The sequence below is a fragment of the Antechinus flavipes genome, chromosome 5 (genome assembly GCF_016432865.1).
Source record: "Antechinus flavipes isolate AdamAnt ecotype Samford, QLD, Australia chromosome 5, AdamAnt_v2, whole genome shotgun sequence".
Lineage (NCBI taxonomy): Eukaryota > Metazoa > Chordata > Mammalia > Dasyuromorphia > Dasyuridae > Antechinus > Antechinus flavipes.
The window spans coordinates 205,099,558-205,122,647 of NC_067402.1; the positions used below are offsets into that span (position 1 = coordinate 205,099,558).

A 23,090-nucleotide genomic window follows, 5' to 3' on the forward strand; every position below is an offset into this window, starting at 1 on the left:
AAAAAATTCAATAATAAGATACTTCTCACTATCATGCCAAGATTATCCCTCTTAATATATAACCCACAACTTAAATTCTATATTAACTATGAAGGCAAAGCATAATTGCATAAAATTTAATTTTTTAAAGCATATAGTTCTTAAAGATGTTATTCAAATAAACGAAAACTTTAGTAAAAAGGATTACAATACTCAAGAGTGCTTTTTTAAAATGTCTACCTTTCAGTGTATATACACTTCTTACAGTGAAATCACCCACCTTAAATTCTATTCTGATGCCAAGCTAGAAAGTGAAACGAGGAAAAATGGTCTTGAAAGGATTTTTTTTAAAGAGGTAAGAAAATAAGACGGATGTAAATATTCTATATATAAAGTCAAGCAAGTTTGGAGAAAAATAAAGACCTTTTAGGCCAAAAATGGGTATTTCCTCTATGCTGTGCCCCATATGCCATGGAATCCTAGTTTCCAGGAACAAAGGCCGAGTTCCTTTAACAAGATGCTTGATCAAATTTCCTGGATTCCAAAAATAGCATAACAAGGAGAGTAAGTCACATTAATAATGCATAACTTGAAAAAGAGAGAAAAGGAAAAGAGGTATTGGGAAGTCAAGTTTATCCATGGTAATTTGAGAAAATTTTTACCTGGGAAAGGTGGGGGTGGCCCTCCTGGTCCAGCTGGTCCAGGAAATCTGTCCCCACCTGGAACAGCCCCTGGAAAACGGCCCCGTCCTCTACCACCTTGTGGAAATGCTGCACGTGAACTGCCTCCTGGAGGGCCAGCTTTACCTTCCCCAGACATTTGTCCTGACTGTGTAGCTGCAAATATCCAAATACTCATAAATAGCATTTATTAAACCAGTCCACTGAAATGTAACCACTGTTGTCAGGAGTAAATTCTCCCCCTCCCCATCTTCATTCATAATATACTTAAACTTGTAGATGCCTTGGGCCTGTGCAAATTGCGTGGAAGTGTTGGCTTAGTAGGTGTTCATATCCATGTGATTTCTTAAAGTCTCAGAATCCAGGATTTAAGGTACATCCAATGAGGAAATGCAAAACCTACTTTCAAAATACCAAGTATTCTGCAGCAGCCAAGAATTTCAGTTGTACAAACCACTCAATTTTATAAAAAGTTCTATAACATAAGAGCTTCTCAAAAAAAATGATAAAACATTTAAATTTTTTCTATGTTGGCTACATATTTAATTTTCATGTCTCCTCAATTAGATCAGGTTCACTGAGAAGGTAGAATATGCCAAATTCATTTTACCATGTATAACAATAATAGTGGCAGATCAAGAAATAGTTACTAAAAAAGATTAACTTTAAACCATTTTAAATGTTAAACTGATTATACTTCAATTGTTTCCGCTTCAAAGTCAATTCTTTCTACATATAAAGTATACAAAAACACTCTTTTTCTATTACTTAAAAACCAACAAGCATGACAGGATTCTGTAACTGCATAATGTCTATTTAAGGTGCAGTAATGACACCTCCTGTGATAAGGACTAACAACACTTCACATGGTAGCTATCAGTACTAAGAAAGATATAAGGAATCACTGGCTAAAGCCATCCTGAAGAATATATAAACTCTGCTTTCAGATATCTCACTGACAACTTAAGTGTTAAGATTTCACATCACCTTAAGAGTCTACAAAATATGCTATATTATTTTAAGGATTTAAAGGGATGGAGGTAGCAAGGAGGTTAGAGTTGTGCTTACTTTTCCTGGATTGCATTTCAAATTGACTCAGGAACTGCTTATTACAAGGAGTCACAACAGGATTCTGACCATGTAGTTCCCTTTTAGGTAACAGATCCATTAACTTTTTTGAGGATGCTTCAGATCCAACACCAACAAGGGCAAACCTAAACAAAGAGGAAAAAAAAAAAAAGAAAAAAGAAAAGGAACGGGAGGGAGAGAGGGAAAAGAGAAGGAAATTAGAAAGCTTTGAGTGTAATAAGAGGAATTCTTCTAAATGTTTTTAATTACCTAATGATCACTTGAAAATATTTCTTACATTGTTAGACAAGTTCATAAGAGTTACCGCTAGAAGGAATCTTAAAGATGATGTAGTCCACATGCTCCTTTTCCAAGGTGAGAAAAGTGGGCCCCAGAAAAATAGCAGGTTACCCAAAGTCATACAGTCAATAAGTGGCAGTCAGGATTTGAACCAGGTCCTCTGACTCTGGCCCTCCTTCCCAGCACTCTCACTCTCCAAGCCAGACAATCTGATAATTACTATCTGCATTTTTACCTTACCTGTATTATTACTACCTTGGGCCAGTACCTTCCCTTCCCTTGATGTAAAATGAAGGAAATGGCCCAGATGATCTCTTCTGGCTCTAGATCTATGATCCTTTCAGCAATGCCTTTCTTCGCTTGCAATTTCAGGTATTAAATATCTAAAACATATTTCTAAAAATAGGCTTGTGGCTATTATAGTATACTTGAGATTCTAGTTACAATGAATCAGAAAAGCACAACAGTATCAAGGTCAACAGCTATTAAATCTTTACTCTTTTTTTTAGGGCTCAATCTACCATACATAAAGAATGTCAACAAGATCCTTGATCAACAAACTTTTTATTGTCATTATTAAGAAGTTGTATGAGTGAATAACTACTGTTCAAAGATGCTGTAGGAATTCATAAGTTAGGCAGATCAATCTTTTGTGAAAAAATGGAAATGCCTAGACATTAATTTTTAATTGCCAAAGTGTCAATTTTTCTAAATATTATTTGAATACCCTCTTAGCTACAGCTGTCTAGTATAAACAAGAATTTAAAAATGGGTAAATTTAAGCATTTAATATTAGGTCTTCTCCACTACTCCAGAGACCTTTTACTAATTTCAGTAGTATTTACTTCCAGACATCTTACTCTCTACTAATCTAAATCCAGGTTTACATCCCTACCACAATTAAAGCACTTGAATAGACTTTTAGTGGAAATTGCTCATATATTAGCAAAATAATCGCCATTACATAGTGTTTTTTAAGTTTACAAAGCAACCTTTCTTATAACAACCCAACCAAGTAGTATTTTCATTTTAATAAAGAATTAGCCAATCATAAATGGCTTCAAATTCAAGTTTTCTATTTCCAAGTCAAATGTTCTTTCTACTGGAGCACTCTGGTTCTCAAGCAGAATAGCCATAATTCACTGTAAATGACTTCAACATCTGCTGGTAAGAACATAAGACTTAAGACTGCTTTTTCTCTACTACTGGTAAGAAAGAGAAGAAATTCTAGCACTGTGATATGGATCAGAAGACCTCACTGGGTAATCTCCTCTATTTACAGTATTATGAAGCTGCCTAGGACACACTGAAACACAACCAGTATGTCAAAAGAAGGAACCAGGTCATCCCAATTTCAAAGTCAGCTCTCTCTCTACCACACAAAGCAATATTTTCACTTTGCAAAAAGCTGCTTATAAAGTAAAAGTTTATGTATTAATCCTATTTTCCCATGGTTTTTGAGGATAAAACACACATGTCCCTATATAAATGAGATCTTAAAAGAGAAAATTTTATTACATTTTAGAATGTTTTGTACTTAAAATGAATTAAGTTTTCTCACATTTTAAAAAATATTACTTTTACATGAAATAATCAAAAAGGATAGTAATCTATTACATGAAAAGTATAGCAAATAGCCATTTAAGTTCCTGGAGGTAATCATTCTTTTTTAGGAATTCCTTCTATAAAACCCCTAAAAAGTGATTCTTTGCTTGGAAATTTCCAATGAATTGGGAATTGAAGAATTCTCTAAAGATCAGCCATCTTACTTTTGGCCAAATTAACTCCATATATCATGAAAAAGGCCTAACTCTGTCCCTAAGCAATTTCCATCCACTGCTCTTATTTCTACCAAGTCAAGTATAGCAAGCCCCAGATATGAAATGGGAAGCCAGCTAGAACTGGCTTTCAATGTGAATATTTTCATCTTTGAAATTGGCAAACATTTCAAGTCAGGAACAGATTTGTTGCTCTGATTACTTAAACTTAAATGATAGAAAAATGGTAATATTGCAGATTAAACTTTTAAAGTATGCCAGAATACTCTTCCTTTCCTCTAAGAGTCAGTTGTTGAACATTCATCAGCACATCTGTGGATATGGATGCAGAAGTAGCCCAGTTTAGCTAGAGCATATGATAGGTACAAAGTTAAAAGTGTGCGGTAAAACTGGGAACAGATAGGATTGTTTCATGGAGTAAGAAAATATTTTAAGTTAATACTCCTATACTCAAAATGAGGAAAGCAGAATATTATCAATCTAAGTCCTTGATTATCTTTGAGACTCCTATATATAAATTACTGAAGTTACTCATGAAACAGAATGAAAGGACAATATTTTTCAATAAGAAAAGGAGTAGTAAGTTTGTTTCAACTTTTAAAAATTCTCCTTTATAGTTAAATAAATCCCATTTTAAAAATTGGGAAACTTGATGATGATTAATTTCTATTCAAAGATAGTAAACATTTGTTCAGTAAAATTCCTATAATGCCTCCAAAAACCTTGGCTCTAAAGTCAAATGCTATCTGTTAAGACTCCCACAAATAAAAGAAAAAAATATTCAAGAACATTTTGTTTGGAAAAGACTTGACTACATAATTTTTAGGGGAACAAGTAACAGAGTATTAGCTTCTTGAAGGAAGAAAGTTACATTTTTTGGGCTTTACATCTTAATTCCCTACAGAATACCTGGTACAAACTCTTTATAAATGCTTTCCAAATGACTAATTAACCCTATTATGTTCTAAAGGGCATTTCTGCACCAAAAATGCAACCAATACATAAAATTAAATACATAAATAAATTGATACCTGAAAAGGAAGAAGATATCAACTATCACTAAATGATACATGTAGGCTCTAGTTAAAGGACATACGAGTAACATTTATAATTCTTTTCACACACGACTAATATTTTGAGTACACCAATGTAAACGTAAAAATGCAATTGTGTTTACACAAAAATGTTTTACCAGTTCTATGATAATTTCATAGAAAGATTCAATCATGTAACTTAAATGTCACACGACGGACCAAAAGGGCTCAGCAAACATATTAACCATCGAATAACTGACCTAAAATTAATCTGCAAAGTTCTGCAAAAAAAGACGGGCAATAACTAGCTATATCATCTCATAGAGCAGACAGGGAGGAAAGCAAACTTGCCAAGATATTCAAATAAGTAAAGTTATTACAAGAACCTTTAAGGATTAAAATGAAAGTAAGATTAAAAAAAAAAAAAAAGGAAAAGATTTGCAAAAAATTTTCAATAAGTTTTCTCTTTAAAGGACAGTGCTACCCACTATACTTGTTAACATTACAGTCAATGAGATTGCTTAAAGAAAGTAGAAATGAAAACCCCACAACTAGTCTTATTACATTAAATACAATTATGGGAGAGCTTTGGTAGATTGTGAAGGTGTTAAAAGAACAAAACACAAACTTTTGTTTCTTTTTTTGTTTCTTTTTGAAAAGAAATATACCAAAGCAGGGAAAAAATCTTGGACCTTATTAATGCAGGGGAATGTCATCAAGAGAATATTAACTACAAACCCATATGTCTACTTCCCTACCATGATGAGTGCATCAGGAGAGAACAAAAAAGGTTTTTGTGGTATATTAAGTGATATTCTTTACCATTTTACAATTAACAAAGACATAGAAACAAAAAAAAAGATAGGCTCCTTGAAATCAAGTCCTATTTCATTTGTTAAATTGCATTTCTAATACATAGCTGGTATTTTAAATGCTTTTGATTATTCACAATACTTCACTTCTCTATCAATCTGAATCAGTATTAACATCACTAGCTCAATGAAATATCAATAATAATATAGTAGGGAAAAGTTAGGCCAAAAAAATTCTTACCCTTTTGACTGGCCATTAGCACGGTTTTCAAAAAACTTAATCTCCAAAATATCATTTACTCCCAAAGAATGGACTGCTTCAGTTAAATCTTCATCAGTTGTCCACTGCAAGGCATTAAATTTAAAATTCAGCAACAAAAATATACTCAAAGTTTCGTTGCTTGTTGTAAAAGGTATTCTAAATTTTATGTAAAAATAAAATCTAAACATTTACAGATACTATTTTTTTTTTACCACATGAAATTATTTCTCTTCATATATTCCATAAAAACATGATAATTAGTGACTAGAGATCAAGAATTAGAAATAACAATTTTGTGGAACATAAACTCTAAATTACATGTTAAACAGAACAAGAAAAAAAAAATGATACTGTTTCAAGAATGCTATTTTATATATGTGTGTGTATTACATATACATGTTTTGTGGTACAAATTATAAAGGATATGATTTTAGGCGCAGTATAATTAAATATCCTTTTCCCTCATTGGTTAAAATAAAGGTCATACAAGTTTCCTCTTGCCCCTAAAGCATAGCAATCCTATGTGGAGTCCTGGAGACACACCAACTGTTTTCTAAAGCCTATTCCAGTTATGCACAGAGATTCTGCGCCAATAAGCAATTAAGTAATAGATTCTTTGTCCATAGCAACCTATGAGACAAAAAAGTATAAAATATCCCTTATTCCTGTGCAGTGACAGTAGCAGAGAGAGCAGCAGATGCTAAGAATCAATTTTCAGATATCCTACAACATTAACTAAAAGACTCTAAATATGAAATCCAAATATTAAAAAATGTCTACAAAACTGGAAAAACTGAAGATCTTCTTGACATTCTTGCAAAAAATATTGTCAAAAGATAGACTGAAAAAAGACTGTTTACAGGTTCTTTTTGGAAAGGCAATTAAACGATATGGCTTTATTATGTAGTCAAAGAAGAAGTATCATTTCATGAGACACTAAGTTGTAATGCTAAGCAAAAAGGTCACTCTGAAGTTAAATGTAGCTTATGAACCATCAGAAGAGGAGTAAAGAAATTCTATGAAAAAATGAAAAAGATAATCAAAATTATATATGGAAAAGATTTAGACATAAAGGTTGTTACCACAAGCAAATTAGGAGAGCATGGCAAATCTATGATTAAAAAAAAAAATTTAGGACCAAACAATAACATTAGAAAAGATAAAATGGATAATTTTTATTACAATAAATTAGAAAGGGTTTACACAAACAAAAGCAATGAAATCAAAATTAAAAGAAAAGTAAATACCTTGGGGGAAGAAAGCAGAATTATAAGTATTTGATAAAGACCTCCTTTCTCAAATATATAGAGAAATAAGTTTATAATACAAGTCATTCTTCAACTGATACATGGTCAAAGAATATGAACAAGCAGTTTTCAGACAAAGAAATCAAAGATATCTATATAGTCATGAAAAAATTCTCTAAATCACTATTGAGAAATATAAATTAAAACTATTCAGATACCATCTCATACTTATCAGATTGGCTAATATGATGGAAAAGGAAACTGTAGGAGAGAATATAATAATTAGAATAATAATAATGTGCTGGTGAAGTTGTGAACTTATTCAACTATTCTGGAGAGCAATATGGAACTATGCCAATGATCTATAAAACTCTGTATACCCTTTGACTCAGCCATACCACGACTAGATCTCTATCTCAAAGACGGGGGGAAAAATCCACAAAAAAAGGGAAAAGGTTCTCTATGTACAAAAATATTTATAGCAGTTTTTTTTTTTTAAAGTGGCTAAGATTTGGAAATTGAGGGGGATGACAACCAACTGGGAAATGCCTAAACAAGTTGTAATATATTATTGTGATGGAACATTATTATGCTATAAGACATTGTGAGCTAGATGCTCTCCAAAAAAAACACACCAAAAACAAAAAACAAAAAAACCCTGGAAAGTCTTATATGAACTGATGCAGAGTAAATTGAGCAGAACCAGGAGAACCTTGTACACAATGTGACAGCAATGCTGTAGGATGAACAACTATGAATAACTTAGCTATTTTTAGCAACACAATAATCAAAGACAAAAAACTGCTATCCACCTTCAGAAAGAACTATGGGGGGGTCTGAATACAGACCAAAGCACACTATTTTTTTTATGTTCTAGTTTTATTCCACAAAATGACTAATATGGAAATGTTTTACATGATTGCATATCAACAACCTATATCAGACTGCTTACCATCTAAGGGGGTGGGAGAGAGGGAGGAACCTTCCAGGATAAAATTTGGAACCCAAAACTTAAGAGAAAATGTTAAAAATTGTTTTTCTGTGTAATATCAACACATACTTTAATACAAATATGAATAGGGAAAGAAGGTAAAAAATGATTAAGTTAGGACCAAGGAACAAGAAACAGCACTGTTAGGTCACACCAAAAGTTTATGTCTCAATAGCACAGGTGGCCTTTCAAGAGTCAGGAGGTAATAGCCATAGTGAGCATTAAATAGCACAAAAAACATGCGATTATATCTTAACAGACAGGTAATAAATGATTAACAACCTGGGCGTCATTCCAAATTGGCTGGCTGTACTTTGCTGTTGCTGTGACCCCATTTGGAGTTTTCTTGGCAAATACACTGGAGGGGGTTATTGTTTCCTTCTCCAACACATTTTACCAATGAGGAAACTAAGGTTAAACAGGTTAAGTGACTTGGCCAAGGTCACATAGCTAGAAGGCCAGATCTGAACTCAGGAAGATGAGTTTTCCTGACTCCAGGTCTGAGACTGTGTCCATTATGTCATCAAGCTGATCTAGCTATCTGTATAACTAAAGATTAAAATTTAGAATAAAAATGAGGACATCCAAATGGACATATTTAAATAAGCTTCTGAAGCTGAAAAATTGAAAATGGAAAAAGGAACAGACAATGATTTAGACTTTCACTATTTCTGACAGGAGATTAACCAATGTGTAAACAAACCCCAACAACAGAGCAAAAGCCTAGAAAATAATTCAACCCACTAATCTCTTTATTTCCCCCCTCTTTTTGGAAAAGCAAGAATTGAGTATAAAACACTGCACCTATTGTCACATGCAGAAGTATCCATTATTTTTTACTGAACCAATTTCCCCAACCCCCAATCACTCATTTTTGTTACAAAGCAAAGATTGAAAGACCGGGAATATATTCAAAAATGCATACAATATAAAAGCAAAAAAGACATCAATAAAAATTGCACATATGTTCTGCTCTTGTACTGCTGGTGCACTCTCTCCCTACTCTCTCCCTACTCTCTCTCTCTCACACACGCACACACACACTCTCACTCACATTCACTCACTCACTTTCTCCCCCTCAACTTACTTGACACAGTGAATGACCACCAATTTAGAACCTCATTTGTAATACTTGTAATATTACACTTCATAAAACACTAAGTGTTAAAAGAAAAAAGATTTTACAGAAAATTTAAGATCCAAAAAAGTCAAATAACCATTCCAAAAGCAATTAATAAAACTAAAAGAACAAACTGATAAAAATGGAAAAAATCTGTCACAATTCTTATAAGACATTTCTTACTCCATCAACAACAATGGAAATATCATACTGAGATTCCATTATAATCCTTAGGAAAATAGAAATGGAACTCAAGAAAAGAAGACAAAACAAAACAACAAAAAAAAGGAAAAGAAGCTGGACCAAATATTAAGTATGCATAGAGGAGGTACAAAACAAAGTGGCACAATCAAGAGTAAACAGCTGGGGGAGAAAAATAAAATAAAACATTGCTATTATCCCTACAAAAAGGTAATCCTGAGGATATGCAGAACTGTTGATTACTTTCTTATGCCTTAAATGGTTTTGGATAATCCAAACATAACAAAGCATGAGAAATTAGAAGAGAACATGCAGACTTTTGCAACCCAAAATGAGAAATAAACTATTTCTAAAAAATAATTTCTAATGTCCAACAAACACTCAAATGAGTAAAAGATTCCTTTGCTGAAATTTTTAAAAAGCATTTGATTTATAGGATTTTTTTGAAAGATCCAACAGAGTTATGATTATTTCATAGATATAAATCACAGGATCAAGCAGGTATTTGCTAGTGTCATGGAGTCTACCCTTAACAGAATCCATTTGGAAGATGATTTTTTTTAAGGAAAAATCAAGTGTTTTATTGAAAAATTATATATATATATACTGCCAATGGTGGACAAAATAATCTTTAGACATCTTCTTCAATATCAGTGCGTCATGAAATTCAATCCCTGAGAATCACTGCAAATTTCTCAGTCTAGATATCCTGTACTTCCCTTTCTTCCCCAGTTATGTGAAGAGAACATTAAATGCACTGGAATCATGTGGATACCACACAGGACACTTATGTTCTATGTCAGAATGATTTTTGAGGGTTGCTGTATTCTGAGTCCACCTATGATTTCCTCCCCGAAGTTGAAATTTAGAAATACATTGAGCACAATTGTTGCAGAAGCATTATTAACACATTTTTCTTGTGAATACAATATAGAGGGTTCCCCCTTTAGATAGTGAGATTCCTCTAGGTGATGTTAGAGGATATTGTACAGACTCAATATATCAAAGCCCAGGTCATTTCACAGACTTCTAAATAAGATCCATAGTCCTAACTAATAATAATAATAGGTATAAAAGCAGAGAAAGTCAGTCCATTATCCAGATAAACATAAATTTGGTCCATGAACATCTACTCTAGGTAGGCAACACAGATGAACAATTAACTGGGCCCAGAATTAAACAGGAAAAAGAGCACAGGCTATATTTAATTACAAAACTGGATAATATTTTCAATTACCCTAAATTGCTTCTTAAAATATTAACCTCATAATTTTTAAAACCAGTATTTTTACAGCAATGTTGAAAAACATGGAATAAATGCTTCAATCTCAAAATTGCAGGTCACCCAGAGAACACCTGAGAGATTCATAGTGGGTATAGATAGGCAAGAGCAAATTACCAATGACAAAATAAGATGCACAAAGTTATTAAAGCATTACAACTAGAAAAAGAATTGGGCTAATCATATAATAAAAGATAAATATAGACTGATAATCTGAATGGGGCAATGGTACCCACATAGTATAAAGCATCTAAGGGAAGGCCTCCAGAGCACTAGATGGAACCCTACAGGACATGGACAGGAGCCACCCAAAATTAGAAAAAAAAAAAAAATATATATATATATATATATGCGTGTTTGTGTGTGTATATGTTTTGAAATCAGAAAGCAAAAATGCTTTTCCCCTTTCTTTATTAGTTTAAGAAATGAGGTTGATTTTTCAGAATAGGAATGAAATGTCTGAGGTAAATCAAGTAGATATGAAAGGAGTAAAAGGGTAATCACTTAATATTTTAACTTAACAAAATTTCTTGACCTGCACTTGGTTGAAATCTCCTCTAACTCAGGTTAAATTATCACAAATTAGTAGAGTGAATTTATAAAGTTTTATCATATATAGTAATAATACTTCTCCACTCTTTTCTCCCACCAATCTATTCAGGAATAAAAGTAGGGGGGAAAATTTTAAGAAATCTCACAATTGAATTTTTAAACAACTAAGAAATTGCAAGAAAATTTCAATGACATGAATTCAGAATTAATAAATAGCCAGAGGAACAGGCACTTACCCATGTAAGATTTCCAATGTACAATGCAATTCTCTTTCCAGTATATGTATAGACAACATTGGGTGCTGATCCTTTACCTACATCATCGCCAACAGATGGTGGGAGAGCATCCATGTAATCGCGATCCTCTGGGGCATCTCCATTATTTGCAGATGGAGAGATGACATCATCATACAAATCTATCTGATCATGCCCACCATATTCAGCTTCCTGAGATACAGAAACAATGCTCTAGATTACAAAATACTCAGAATACTACTAAAGACTGAAATACAAGGATACTGAACTTTTTTTTTTTTAAATCTCACAGAAGATAGTCAAGGATCCAAACTTCTCAATACAATTGTTACCTCAACTTTATGGGATAGATGCATTCATGAAAGATGCCTGTAAAACAAAGTTCTGTATACTGAATCTTATTTTCCCAATGACTTCTATTATAAAATTGGAGATAAGTTCCTCTGGAAAAATTTAACATGAAGACAATAAAATACAAAAATAAAATTTTGATACAATCATGGTATAGAGTCGCAACACATGAATACAAAACAGATAAGCCATTTTAACATTTGAAACAATACACACTGAAAAGGAAAACCCAACAATTACAACTTCATATATCAATAAGACCCAGAAATCACCAAGTTTTTTCAAATCCTCCCTAATGTTCCAAATAATTTCCTTTAGCTGCTCAAATTCAATATCTTAGCTCTTAATAAAAAGTTGCTGGGGGGTTATTTGTTTTTTTACAAATGAACATATCAATCTGGGCCAAAGGAAAGAGATGTGGAAAAATAGGAAAGGAAATTATTTAAAATGTAGTAGTAAATGAAAAAGTTGGGGAAAATAAACAACAGATGAAGTATAAGTAAAATTCTGTCACAACTGTCACAGATTAAACAATATTGAAGAAAATTTTATAAAGGTACTGCTATAAAATCATTCCCAGTCAATAGGAAATTGATTTCTCTCTTTCTCTCTGAAGTGGCAAAAGAATTGTGAACATAGACCATAGTAGTGGTTTAAGGCCATAGATAGAGTAACCTATTTAATGAATACTTATAGTTCACCTATCATACATAGGAAAAAGGGGGAAAGATCCAGAACTTGAAGAAACCATAGTCTAGTCTTGTTCCTACATATTTTTCAAGTGAAAGTAGGAAAAAATATTTTTAATAATAAAAACCAGGGAAGAAGGAAGAACATATTCATGAAGGGGAAAAATAAATTTTAAAAATTCACCAATAATTCTATTTGAGAGGGACTTGCTCTGAAGTGCTAACCATTAACTTTTACTATAAGTAATCTAACCTCACTGAAATGGAAATAAAGTATCACAAACATCCATTTTTCCTAAGTTGCTAGAATCTATGTGTTTTTATTGTAGTCAGATGCATCTGAGAAGGCAAGAAATTAGAGATTCAAGACAAATGCTAAAAAAGAGAGCTGTGAAAATCTGAAGACAAAGCTAACTTTCTTACTATTTTTCTATGATAAAAATTACTGAGAAAAGCAAATAAGAGATATAGTTACTGGTTCTAGAATATGCAGCTACATGAAAAACTCCCAGAGAATCTTTTGGTATAACAGTAGCCAGAACAACAAAACACCGCTAATGTGGATCCCCAAAACAAGGAAATGTTATTCGGAAATATCACTGTGATATCATTATAATAGGATTTCATCTGTAATAGAAAAAATATATATATATGCACAACAATATTTGAAGTTAACCTTATGTAAATGTACTGCATCAGTTAATCCAATATATAAATGGGAGTTTGTATTAAAGTTTCTATCTTTATGGGGCATACTTATAAATCTAATAAGGGTTCTAGATTCACAATTTAATTTTGTACAGTAGCATAACAAAAAAAATGACCACCCCCTTAAAATGTAGATTTCTGCTATGCTGATAGTTGCAAATAAACAGAATAACATGCTCATATTTTATCTTGAATAATAACAAAATTTGTGGGAATTTTGTTTTGAAGTTTCAGCATGAGCTGAAGCTTCCCGTTTTGTAGTTGCAGCACAAGGGTTCCACACATGGAACAGGAAAGGGGATCACAAGTTCGAACCTTCATTTTCAGATCATAAGGGGTTGAGGGCACAGTAAACTCTCTTGCAATCCGGCTCTTAACAGCAAGTAGAATTATTATTACTCAAAAGAAGTTGTGTCCCCATTCTCCTCTGCAGAAAGTATAACCACAACATAGGGTCTAAGGGAGAGTAAAAAAGAATGCAATGGTTAATAGCAGGTGTAAAAATAAAGATATGTTAACACTTTCACTTACAAAAAAATATATTAACATGCCAAGCCACTTCTTTTTTATAAGTAATCATTGTCTATGAATATAGTAACAATGAGTAAACAACAATTTGTAAACAAAACCACATTCTACACTAACCTGGTATTTTACAAGCCACTTACTATTTTTGTCCATTCTTGAATTTCTATGTTGACACCAACCCATCCTTCCACATTGATATGGTTCTACCAATACTAGGATCAGCCATTTTGTCTGGTAGTTGTACTGTTTCCAATTGGTTGAAGCATGATGCTAATGAGACCATGGTCCTGGGTTTGACCTCCATGTAGCTAGAGCTTCATTTTGTTCCAAAGTCATAGATTGCACTCCTAGCCAAGGCCAGCCGTTTCACAAATGTATGCCATTTGGATTCGGTAAGAAAATGTGGATGAATTTGAACAAATTTATCGCCATTACTGGAAAAAAACTCAAAGCATATGCCCCACTATAGTGTCAATTGTGTCTATCTTAAGGCCAGCCCATACCACCTACCCAAACATCTATAGTGCCAGCTTTCTATTACCATCTTAATGAATGTTGTTTCAGAAAAGCTTACATTCACACTCAAAAAATCCATAAACTTATTCATGGGCACAGTGAATCCTAAAACTTAAATTTAAAAATAACACAAAAATTTTTCAAATAAAAAGTGACAAGCACTACTGCTCAAAAGGTCTCATTTCTACTAAAATTATCATTCTTGAAGAATATTTTGTGGCATTCAAAAATGAGCAAATATCATGATTTCTGTTCTCTAATAAAGTTTTCAGACAATAAAATGTTGGCTCATCTTAAATGCCTTTTTTGTATAAATGGAAACTGACCCAGAAGAAAACTATAAATTTAAGCTATTATTTTGTTGCTAATAAGAATCAAGTTCATTTTTCTAACTTTTCCCTAATTTGTAAAGTATAAAATATATTAAAGCAGTGCAAATCACTGACTAGACACTTGTACAAGACAAGATCTAAAAAGATTTTTATTTAACAGTAAGTTAGGGAAAACACTTTAGAAAATAAAATGTAAAATATCATGGATAGGTTTCTGTGAGCTATTGTTTTTGTGGACAGTTCATTCACGACAATCAGCAAAAAGTAATAGACATATATACTCATCGAGAGTCAACATAGGGCTCTCAAGTCACTCCTGGCAGTCTTTAAGTACGCTACTGTTTTTTGTAGTCCTGTTACTCTGGTTAATGCTCACTCCTCTATGTTTTTCTGATCTTTCAAAAACAAAATAAGAACAACTGTCCCAAGGACATACAAACTGATACAACTGGCCTTCAGCTTAAAAAAAAAAAAAATTAAGTTAATAAAGAAAAATCAGAATTCTTAAGTAAAAGAATTTAATATAATCACTTGATTAGAATTTTTTAATAACAATTTATAATGACATTTTACAATTAAGAGCAAGTTCTAATTCTCATTTGATCATTACAACAATCCTCTGAGTTTGCCTGGATGAGAAAACCACCTTCAGAGAGATTCAGTAATTTGCCCTAGGTCACAATACTTCTAAACAAACAGTGAAGCCAGATTTTGAACCAGGGTCATCTTTATGGGAGAATTCTTCCACTATCCTATGATATGCTGTCTTTTATCCCATAAAGCATAAGTATGAATTCATATAGCATGAATAATTTAAAATTTGCCACCAAAAAAATTCTTCAAATTAGTGATAATAGAGATGTACGTTGAAAGAAAATAAGTTGATGAAAAAGAAAGAATTAGGAACCGTTTTTATACTCAATCTCTCCTAGGTAGTTTTCAATACACAGACCTTAGCCCAGCTAACACTGCTATTCTTATAAACTGAGCAGAAATCCTCATTTTGTCTTCTAGGAACAATAAGCTCAGCAAAAACAAACCTATCTCATTCAATAAAAATATTAACAAGCAATTTAATTGTAGAACAATAATAGTTTAACCATATAATGGAAAACTAACTTTCATCATCCAAATAGATAATGATGTTGGGAAAATGAAAGATACAAAGTAGTACCAGATTAAGAAATAAAAGTGAGAAATTTTTTTTCTAAATCTCTAGCTAAATAATTATTTTCTTTTTAAAGCTGCAAGATGGGTCCCTAAAATCACAGAACTCACATAGTCCCATGTAAACAAAAAAAGAAGCTAGTTTCACATTAGAATCTATTGAAGTCAGTAAGATCCTATTTTAGAATATTTAGTATGTGTACACTCTTCTATGGTTTAATTTCCCCATCTGTAAAATAAGGGAGATGGACTCTGCTCTTCAAAGTCTTTTCCAATTCCACATCTATTTCTGTGACTACATACTTCACAATAACATCAAGATGTCTACTTTTTGACACATCAACCTGGGTTGATTTTCATGTAGTTGAGGCAAGAGAAAAAAGAGAGTCAAGATGCTCGATTATAAAATTTTAAATCAATAACTATAAATCTTAGCATGAAATCAAACTGCTTTAGCAGCTATTCTAGTGCTGTTCTCTTCCCAAATCCAAACACAGTACCTGTGCATAGTGGAGCAGGATGAGGAAGAGGATGCAAGTAGCATTGAAAAAAGAAAAGCCCAAATGATGTCTTCAAAAAAGTAACAGTTCCCAATTTGATGGTGTATCTATGGACCTCCAATTAAAGACATCAAGAATTACCTCCACACAAAACAGCAGAGACCTTTGTGCTTTTTTCCCTCCCTCACCTTTTCTCATCACTTTAAATTCATCTGATCTGTGAAGGAATTTTCATCCCACCCCCCAAAAACGCATTATAGTAATAAGAAAATATAGAGTTGAACTTTTTAATACATGCTTAATTATACCTTTTTAAAAAATAGATATAAAAGTTCACATAACTAATTATATAGCAAACACAGAATTATCTCTTTGGACATTCAAACACTATATACTTTAAAAGTACAGATTCATGAAAAGAATTACTGCTGAAAGCAGGCGTAAAAATAGCAGAGGTCAGTGATATCCAGAATATAAAATCAAAGCTATCATTTAATCTAACTACAAACAAAAAACAGTACCATTTGATTTCATCAATTTCAAAGTCTAAATAGGACATTAATAAAGTCATTTGAACATAGGCTACCTGGCTGATTTTAAAGAAAAATTCTCAATTAAAAAAAAAAAAGTTGACTGTCAAAGTAGTTGATGAAATCCACAATATTTCTCTCACCCAGGCTGCAGGAAGACAATGAACATAATTACAGTACCAACTGGCATTACAAACAAAGGCAACATCCCTCCAGGATCAAGTCTGCAATAGCCTTGATGTATTTCTGAGAAGTGAAGAAAACTGAAAAAAGACTTGACCACTAAGTGATGCCCAAAGTATACCTCCTCTGTAGGGAGGGATCGAAAAGCCAAGGACAGAAACTCCTGTAAGGAAAAGTGAATAAATGTTACATTCATCCTGGCATTCAGTCCTAAAATATATTGAGGACTGAGAAAATATATAGCATTGCCCTCTTGGAAGAAAATCCTCACTAGCAGTTTCCCTTCCTGTAAAATGCTTTAAAAAAGAATAAAAAAAAAAAGGCTTTGTCAACTGGACCAAATATATTATTTTTGTATGGTTCTTAAAAGATGTTGTATTCTTACTAGTAGTTTAAAGATATTTTAAGCACAATGGGTTTGTAATATGAACACTGCAAATATTAAAAATATATTATATGAATATCCATATAAGGCCCAGAAAACCCTTAAAAAATCTTTGATGTTCTATTTGTATGTGATACTCCAAAGTTTTGTGCTTACTTGTACTTTTAAGGAGACTTAAGTGATATAAACTTAATAAGTACAAATAAGCTTTCAATATAAACTACAAACCCTAATGGGGCCTATAACTAAAAAAAAAGTTTTAAAAACCTCTAATCTAGACAGATAAAAAAAAATGGCAACCTATTTTATGGTACTAAAATATTATTTTCTTATTAATAGTTTAAAGACATTTAATTGATTGAACTGGAATAAACTATGAGGACAATTTGCCATATTAGCATTCCATGTATTTTAAAAATTATTACACACGTGTGCATATAAAAGAACTAGAAAGTGCAAAAAAGCTCTGACATCCTAGTTATTTTTTATAATACTAAAAAGTTTTAGTTTTAATAGTTTAAAAGACATTTAACTATATATAAATTTTGAGATGATAGGCTTGAAATACAAACAAGTATCTAAAACATTTTTCACTTTAAGATGCTTTAATCATTCACAGCTTAATATTTAAAACATTTTTGGCACTTAAAGGAATAGGAAAACGTGGCAATTTTGTCTACTACCACATATACATAAAAAGTAAATTTTTAAGGAAAAACAAATCTGGATTCTGTCAATTAACACATTCAAATAAAAACCAACAAACACAGATTGTGAAAATTTATAAAGTTCCTTTCTCCCAGGGACAGGAAAAAATAAACACATTATGTATGAAACACCCACTACCACCAACAAATACCACCTTCCCTCCCCAACATGTGTTATCAAGCAAAACATTATCCATCTTCTGGCTTCTTCCAAATTTGAAACTAAATCCCCATCTTCTAAAAGAAATCCTTTAAAGGGAAGGAAAAAAAAATAACCCCCCAAATTGCAACCTTCTACCCCCTTTCTCAATATGTGCTATTTGAACAAAAACACACTTCATCTATCACCTGGCTTCCAAATTTCAACCTAAATCCCATCTTCCAAAAGGAGCTTCTCTAAAATCCATAAACAAAAAACCCCCACCACGCATCCCCAAATATGGACTATTAGCAAAATACATTGATCCACCTTCTGGTTTCTTCCAAGTTCCAATTAAAATCCCACCTTCCACAACCAAAACCTTTCTTTAAAAACAAAAACCGAGCCCAAAACAAGCATCCTCCCCCGATACGTGTCATCGAACAAAACACGATATCCACCTCCTGGCTCCTTCCAAGTTTCAACTGAACCCCGCTTCGGTGAGCTTTCCCAGGCCCCCTCCAAGCTAGCTAGATTCTCTCCAGTTGACTCAGTCTAGATCTCGTTTGCACACATCGGTTTGCAGGTGGTCTCTCGTTTGGACGCTGAGCTCCCGGAGCAGGGGCTAGTGGTTTTTTGCTCCTTTTGAGGTATTTCCTTCGATAAGCATTAGTAAAGCCAGGTACCAGAGGCAAAAGGCCGCCCCCTCCCCAGCCCACCCCCGAAGCCACCAGCCCAAGCAAAGAAAAACCCCGTGCCAAGCCCTGGGCAGCCCTCCCAAGCGGGCGCTTCCTTCCCGAGGGCATCCTCCCGGCTCCCGTTCCAACAGCAAGGGCAGACGTTTTGCAAAAGAATCCCCATCCCTCAGAATCAGAATCTCGGTTCTTCCGGAAGGGGCTGAGGAGATTGGGACCCTCCTCGAGGGCAGGAACCTTCCCCTGCCCCCCCTCGGCCTTTCTTTGTATTCCCGCTAGCGCTAAGCCCACAAAGCCAGTGGTCTGAGCAGGCGCTTAATAAATGCGTTAAAAAAAAAAAAGAGTATTTTTTAAACTAAATGCTTCCCGTTCCGAAGCTCCCGGCAGCCCTTTCCCCCCCACCCCGGGGGACCGCCCACCCACCGCTCAAGCCCTGCTAGAACCGGGGTACGAAGCGGGGGTGGGGGAGTGGGGGGATTGGCGACCACAAAGCCTCCCAGGGCCGAGCGGCGTCAAAGGACGCGGTGCATTTAGACATAAAGAAATGAGGGAGATCATTTTAATTTCGAATTACAATGTGTGGACGAATATAGATATTGAATTTGTACGTTTGGAAGAGAGATGCAGAGGCCCCTTTTTTCACTCGGTGTCCGATTGGCGCGCCCGGTCCTTCAGGTGTGAGGAAGACATTCCCGCCCGGAGGCCGCCGCCTCCCCCTCCCCGACCAGGCCCCAGCACGTCGGCGGCGACTGCCAAGCCAGGCCTCGGGGCCTGGGGAGGCGGCGCTGGCGAAGGGACCCGTGGCCCAAGCAGCAGGCGGGGTCCGGGGAGAGCGAGGCGCGAGGAGGGCACAAAGGGCCGCGAAACGGAGGCTTCCATGAGGCGAGAGGAGGGGAGGGGTCGCCGGGGCGGGAGGGGAGCGGGTCCCTTCACAAGGCCGAGCCGAACCGGGCCAGGCAAGAGGGCGGGCCCTGACCGTCCTGCCCCTGCCCCTGCCCCCGCCCCCGCCCCCCGGCGCACACGAGGCCCGGCCCTGCCACCGCCGCCGCCGCTGCTCGGGGCCTAAGCCTAGGCGGGAAGCCCCGGGACCCGGGCGTCGCCCATAATGGGGAGGCGGGGAAAGAGGAGTCGGAGCCGAGCAAGCCTAGAAGGCGGCGCGGGGAGAAGGGAAGGGGGGGGGGGCGGGAAGAGCGGGAGAGAAAGGCCGGGAACGGGGCGGCCCGAGAAGCTGGCCAAGGTGCAGCCCCCGCAGCGGGCGGGCCCAGCCCCGGCCTCGGCCCCAGCCCCGCCGGCCTGCACGCAGCCTGCTTCGGCCGCGCGGGCCTCCGGGGGGAGGGGGTGGGCCACACGTACCTGGTTGAACTCCTCTCCCACATCCGCGTAAATGTCTATGTGATCCACACCGTCCGCCATTTTCCCTCGGCTGCCGCTGCCGCCGCCGCCGCGGCCACCTAAAGCAGCTCGGTCCGCAGCAGCAGCAGCAGCAGCGGATCTAGCGGAGGGGGGAGGGGGGATCCATTGCGTCACTTCCGAGTCGGGAGGCGGGAGGGGTGGGCGCTGTGGGCGGCGGGAGCTGCAGCTGTGGAGGCGAGCTGTGCGCGGGCCTGGGGCTGCGGCTGCACTGAGCCAGAAGAGTGGAAAAGCAAAAGAAACCTTTTTCTTTTTTTTCATTTCCCCCCTACCGCAATAAAGCGCGGGCTTCTGGCCCTGCTGCAGGCGGTACAGCCTGGGTTCTGTGAATCCGTGAAAAAGATGACGGTCCGACACGTGGCACAGCCTTCGTTTCCTAATTGTTTGCAATTAGAAGATGAATGTTTACATATATAATTTGGGAATCTCGTAGCATCCGCAGCCCCCTTTTACTTAACACCCACGTATCTCCTTTTCCCTCCAAGTCCCAAACCCGCTAGTGAATGTAGCTCCAGAAAAAGAAAGTGGTTTGATCATTTGCATGCATGCCGCATTTGGTTTTGCGTGCTGCATTTGCCTTTGCATCCTGCACGTCTTGCCATTTCCACTGTTTCCTCTTTGATCTCTCCCCAACTCTTTTCTACTATCCCTCATCTTTCCTCCTCTGTTACACTAATAGTTGGCTGTTATAAATTTCCTCTCGGGGGAAAAAATAGCAAAACGAACAAACAAAAAACCATGTACATGTTAACATAAAAGTGTTTTTAAAAATGTCTGCCAGTCCTTGAGTACTGCCCGCATCTAATTCTATAAACCCTGGTATCAAGGGACTTTCTTTCTTCTGTCTATAATTATGCTCCTCATAGGATTGTTTCCCTGCGCTATTCCTCTAGGAAGGTAAAATAATGGCAGAGCTTGCAGTAAACACTGGAAGAGAAGAAAACCATTTAGAAAGTCATTTGGACTGAAAAAATATTTATAAAGGACCTATTATTTGCTACTGTGATAGTCCAGGGTTGAGATAAGCAAAGGAAAGAAAGGTTAAAAGATGGATGAGATTTCGGGGGGGAAAAAATCGATATGGCTGGGAAAGGTGGAAAAAAAGAAAGGAATAAAATATGTAATTGTACCCACAAGATTGATATCTAAAGTAATACTTAATGCAACATCTCCTAAAATAGGGAAGAAATAAATCTAGTCTTCTACAAATTTTGTTGAGAAAAAAAAAAAACTGTACATAATGTAAAGATGACTAGTGAGATCCTACAAGAATTCTAGGAAAGAATATCAGAGATTATCCTAGTCTAGGTCATCATGATCGTGACTTTTAATTTAATTTTAGAATGAGATTTTAATTTTCCAAACTAAAGTGTGTGGCTTTCATTTCCCTTCATTTTGGCAAATTGCAATTCATCCATGTTCTCTCCCCTTGGTAGTTTTTTGTCCATGTTTACCTGTAACTGTACTAGGGAGGGCCTATTCAGGGGTTAGTTGGTTTGTTTAATTTTCTACATGTGTTATGTAGTGTTTGGGCAATTAGACCTTGAACTTCATCATGGGACCAACCCAGCTCCATAGGCAGATGTTGTCTTTTATGAGACTCTTCTTTCCAAGGCAGCATAATATGTTATGGATACCAAGCATTGTCATCAGAATATGGCCTGGGTTCAAGTCTTGTCTCTGACACATACTATCTGTGGGATCCTTTTTTACAAGTCATTTAACCTCTTATTGTCCCATGCACCTTTATCTGTGACTCAAACAACTTTTCAAGGCTTTATGAAATTGTAGGAAGGAAGAGAAGGGGACATATAGGAGAGATGTCCTGAAAGTAGAAAAGACAAAACTTGGCAGCAAATGTACAGTAAAGGGAGTTTGTACTTGAGCAAGGAACTTCCAGAAAGAATGAAATAATTTGTCATGATTAAGAAAAATACTTGCTATCCTCTCTCCTCCAAATTTTATGCTTTTGAGATTAGAGTCTGATTCTAAACCATAGGGCATTACCAAAGAGAGAGTATAGAGCAGGGGGTCTTAACTTTTTTTTAGGATATGGTCCCCTTATACTGTCTGGTATAGTCTGTAGACTCTTCTCAGAAGAATGTTTATTGTCCATAACTGAAAGAAATGCTGAATTTCAGCCAGAGGTTAATGGAAATAAGTAATTTTTATTATCACAAGCACCCTTACATTGATCCACCAACTCCTTGACTGTGTATGTGTAGATATCAGGCTAAGAATCCTCATGTCGAGGGAGAAGAAAGAGTCTTAGACAGAATCCTGGGGTGCAATCATGAATAGATGCTTTTAAAAAAATTTAAATTCTGATTTTAGTAAACCTTTGAATGTTTGAATGAGAATATTCCATAGGTAATCATTAATTCTCAAGAAACTCACATAATGGAATAGATTAAAGGCTCATTACTACATACATATAAGATACGGACACTCTAAACGAGAAGTAATCCCAGAGGAAAGGCACTATTACTAGACAGGGGACCCAAAAGGGTCTTGAAGTAGAATTTGAGCTGTCTTGAAGAAAGCAAGGAAAATAAGGAGGTAGAAGTGAGAAGAAAGTGGAGGTGAGGAGAGAAAAGAGGTGAAGTGAAAGTAGAGCATCCAGGTATGAGTAACTGGCAAAAATGCCAGGCAAAAAAAATTCAAATCCTTTAAATCACAAAGGAAATGGA

At 35.7% G+C, this 23,090-nt stretch overlaps 1 protein-coding gene across 8 annotated transcripts in view; it reads right to left on the minus strand.

Annotated features, from left to right (window-relative positions):
* Window positions 1-20,481, minus strand: part of CPSF6 (cleavage and polyadenylation specific factor 6) — a 39,401-nt gene extending 18,920 nt beyond the window's left edge. For 3 of the 8 annotated variants that reach the window (XR_007954344.1, XM_052001452.1, XM_052001453.1), the window contains exons 1-6: window positions 20,344-20,481; window positions 11,543-11,752; window positions 5,893-5,996; window positions 1,728-1,873; window positions 642-815; window positions 403-513 (exon numbers count right to left, since the gene is read on the minus strand). Coding sequence is in view for 7 of the 8 variants with exons in the window: in XM_052001452.1 (XP_051857412.1) it covers window positions 403-513; window positions 642-815; window positions 1,728-1,873; window positions 5,893-5,996; window positions 11,543-11,752; window positions 20,344-20,403 (805 nt within the window). In the remaining variant the exon portion in view is untranslated. Of the gene's footprint in view, window positions 1-402; window positions 514-641; window positions 816-1,727; window positions 1,874-5,892; window positions 5,997-11,542; window positions 11,753-13,623; window positions 13,754-20,343 lie in introns of those variants that run through there. The other 5 variants (XM_052001450.1, XM_052001454.1, XM_052001457.1 and 2 more) reach the window with 5 other exon arrangements.
* Between the last annotated feature and the right edge of the window lie 2,609 nt (window positions 20,482-23,090).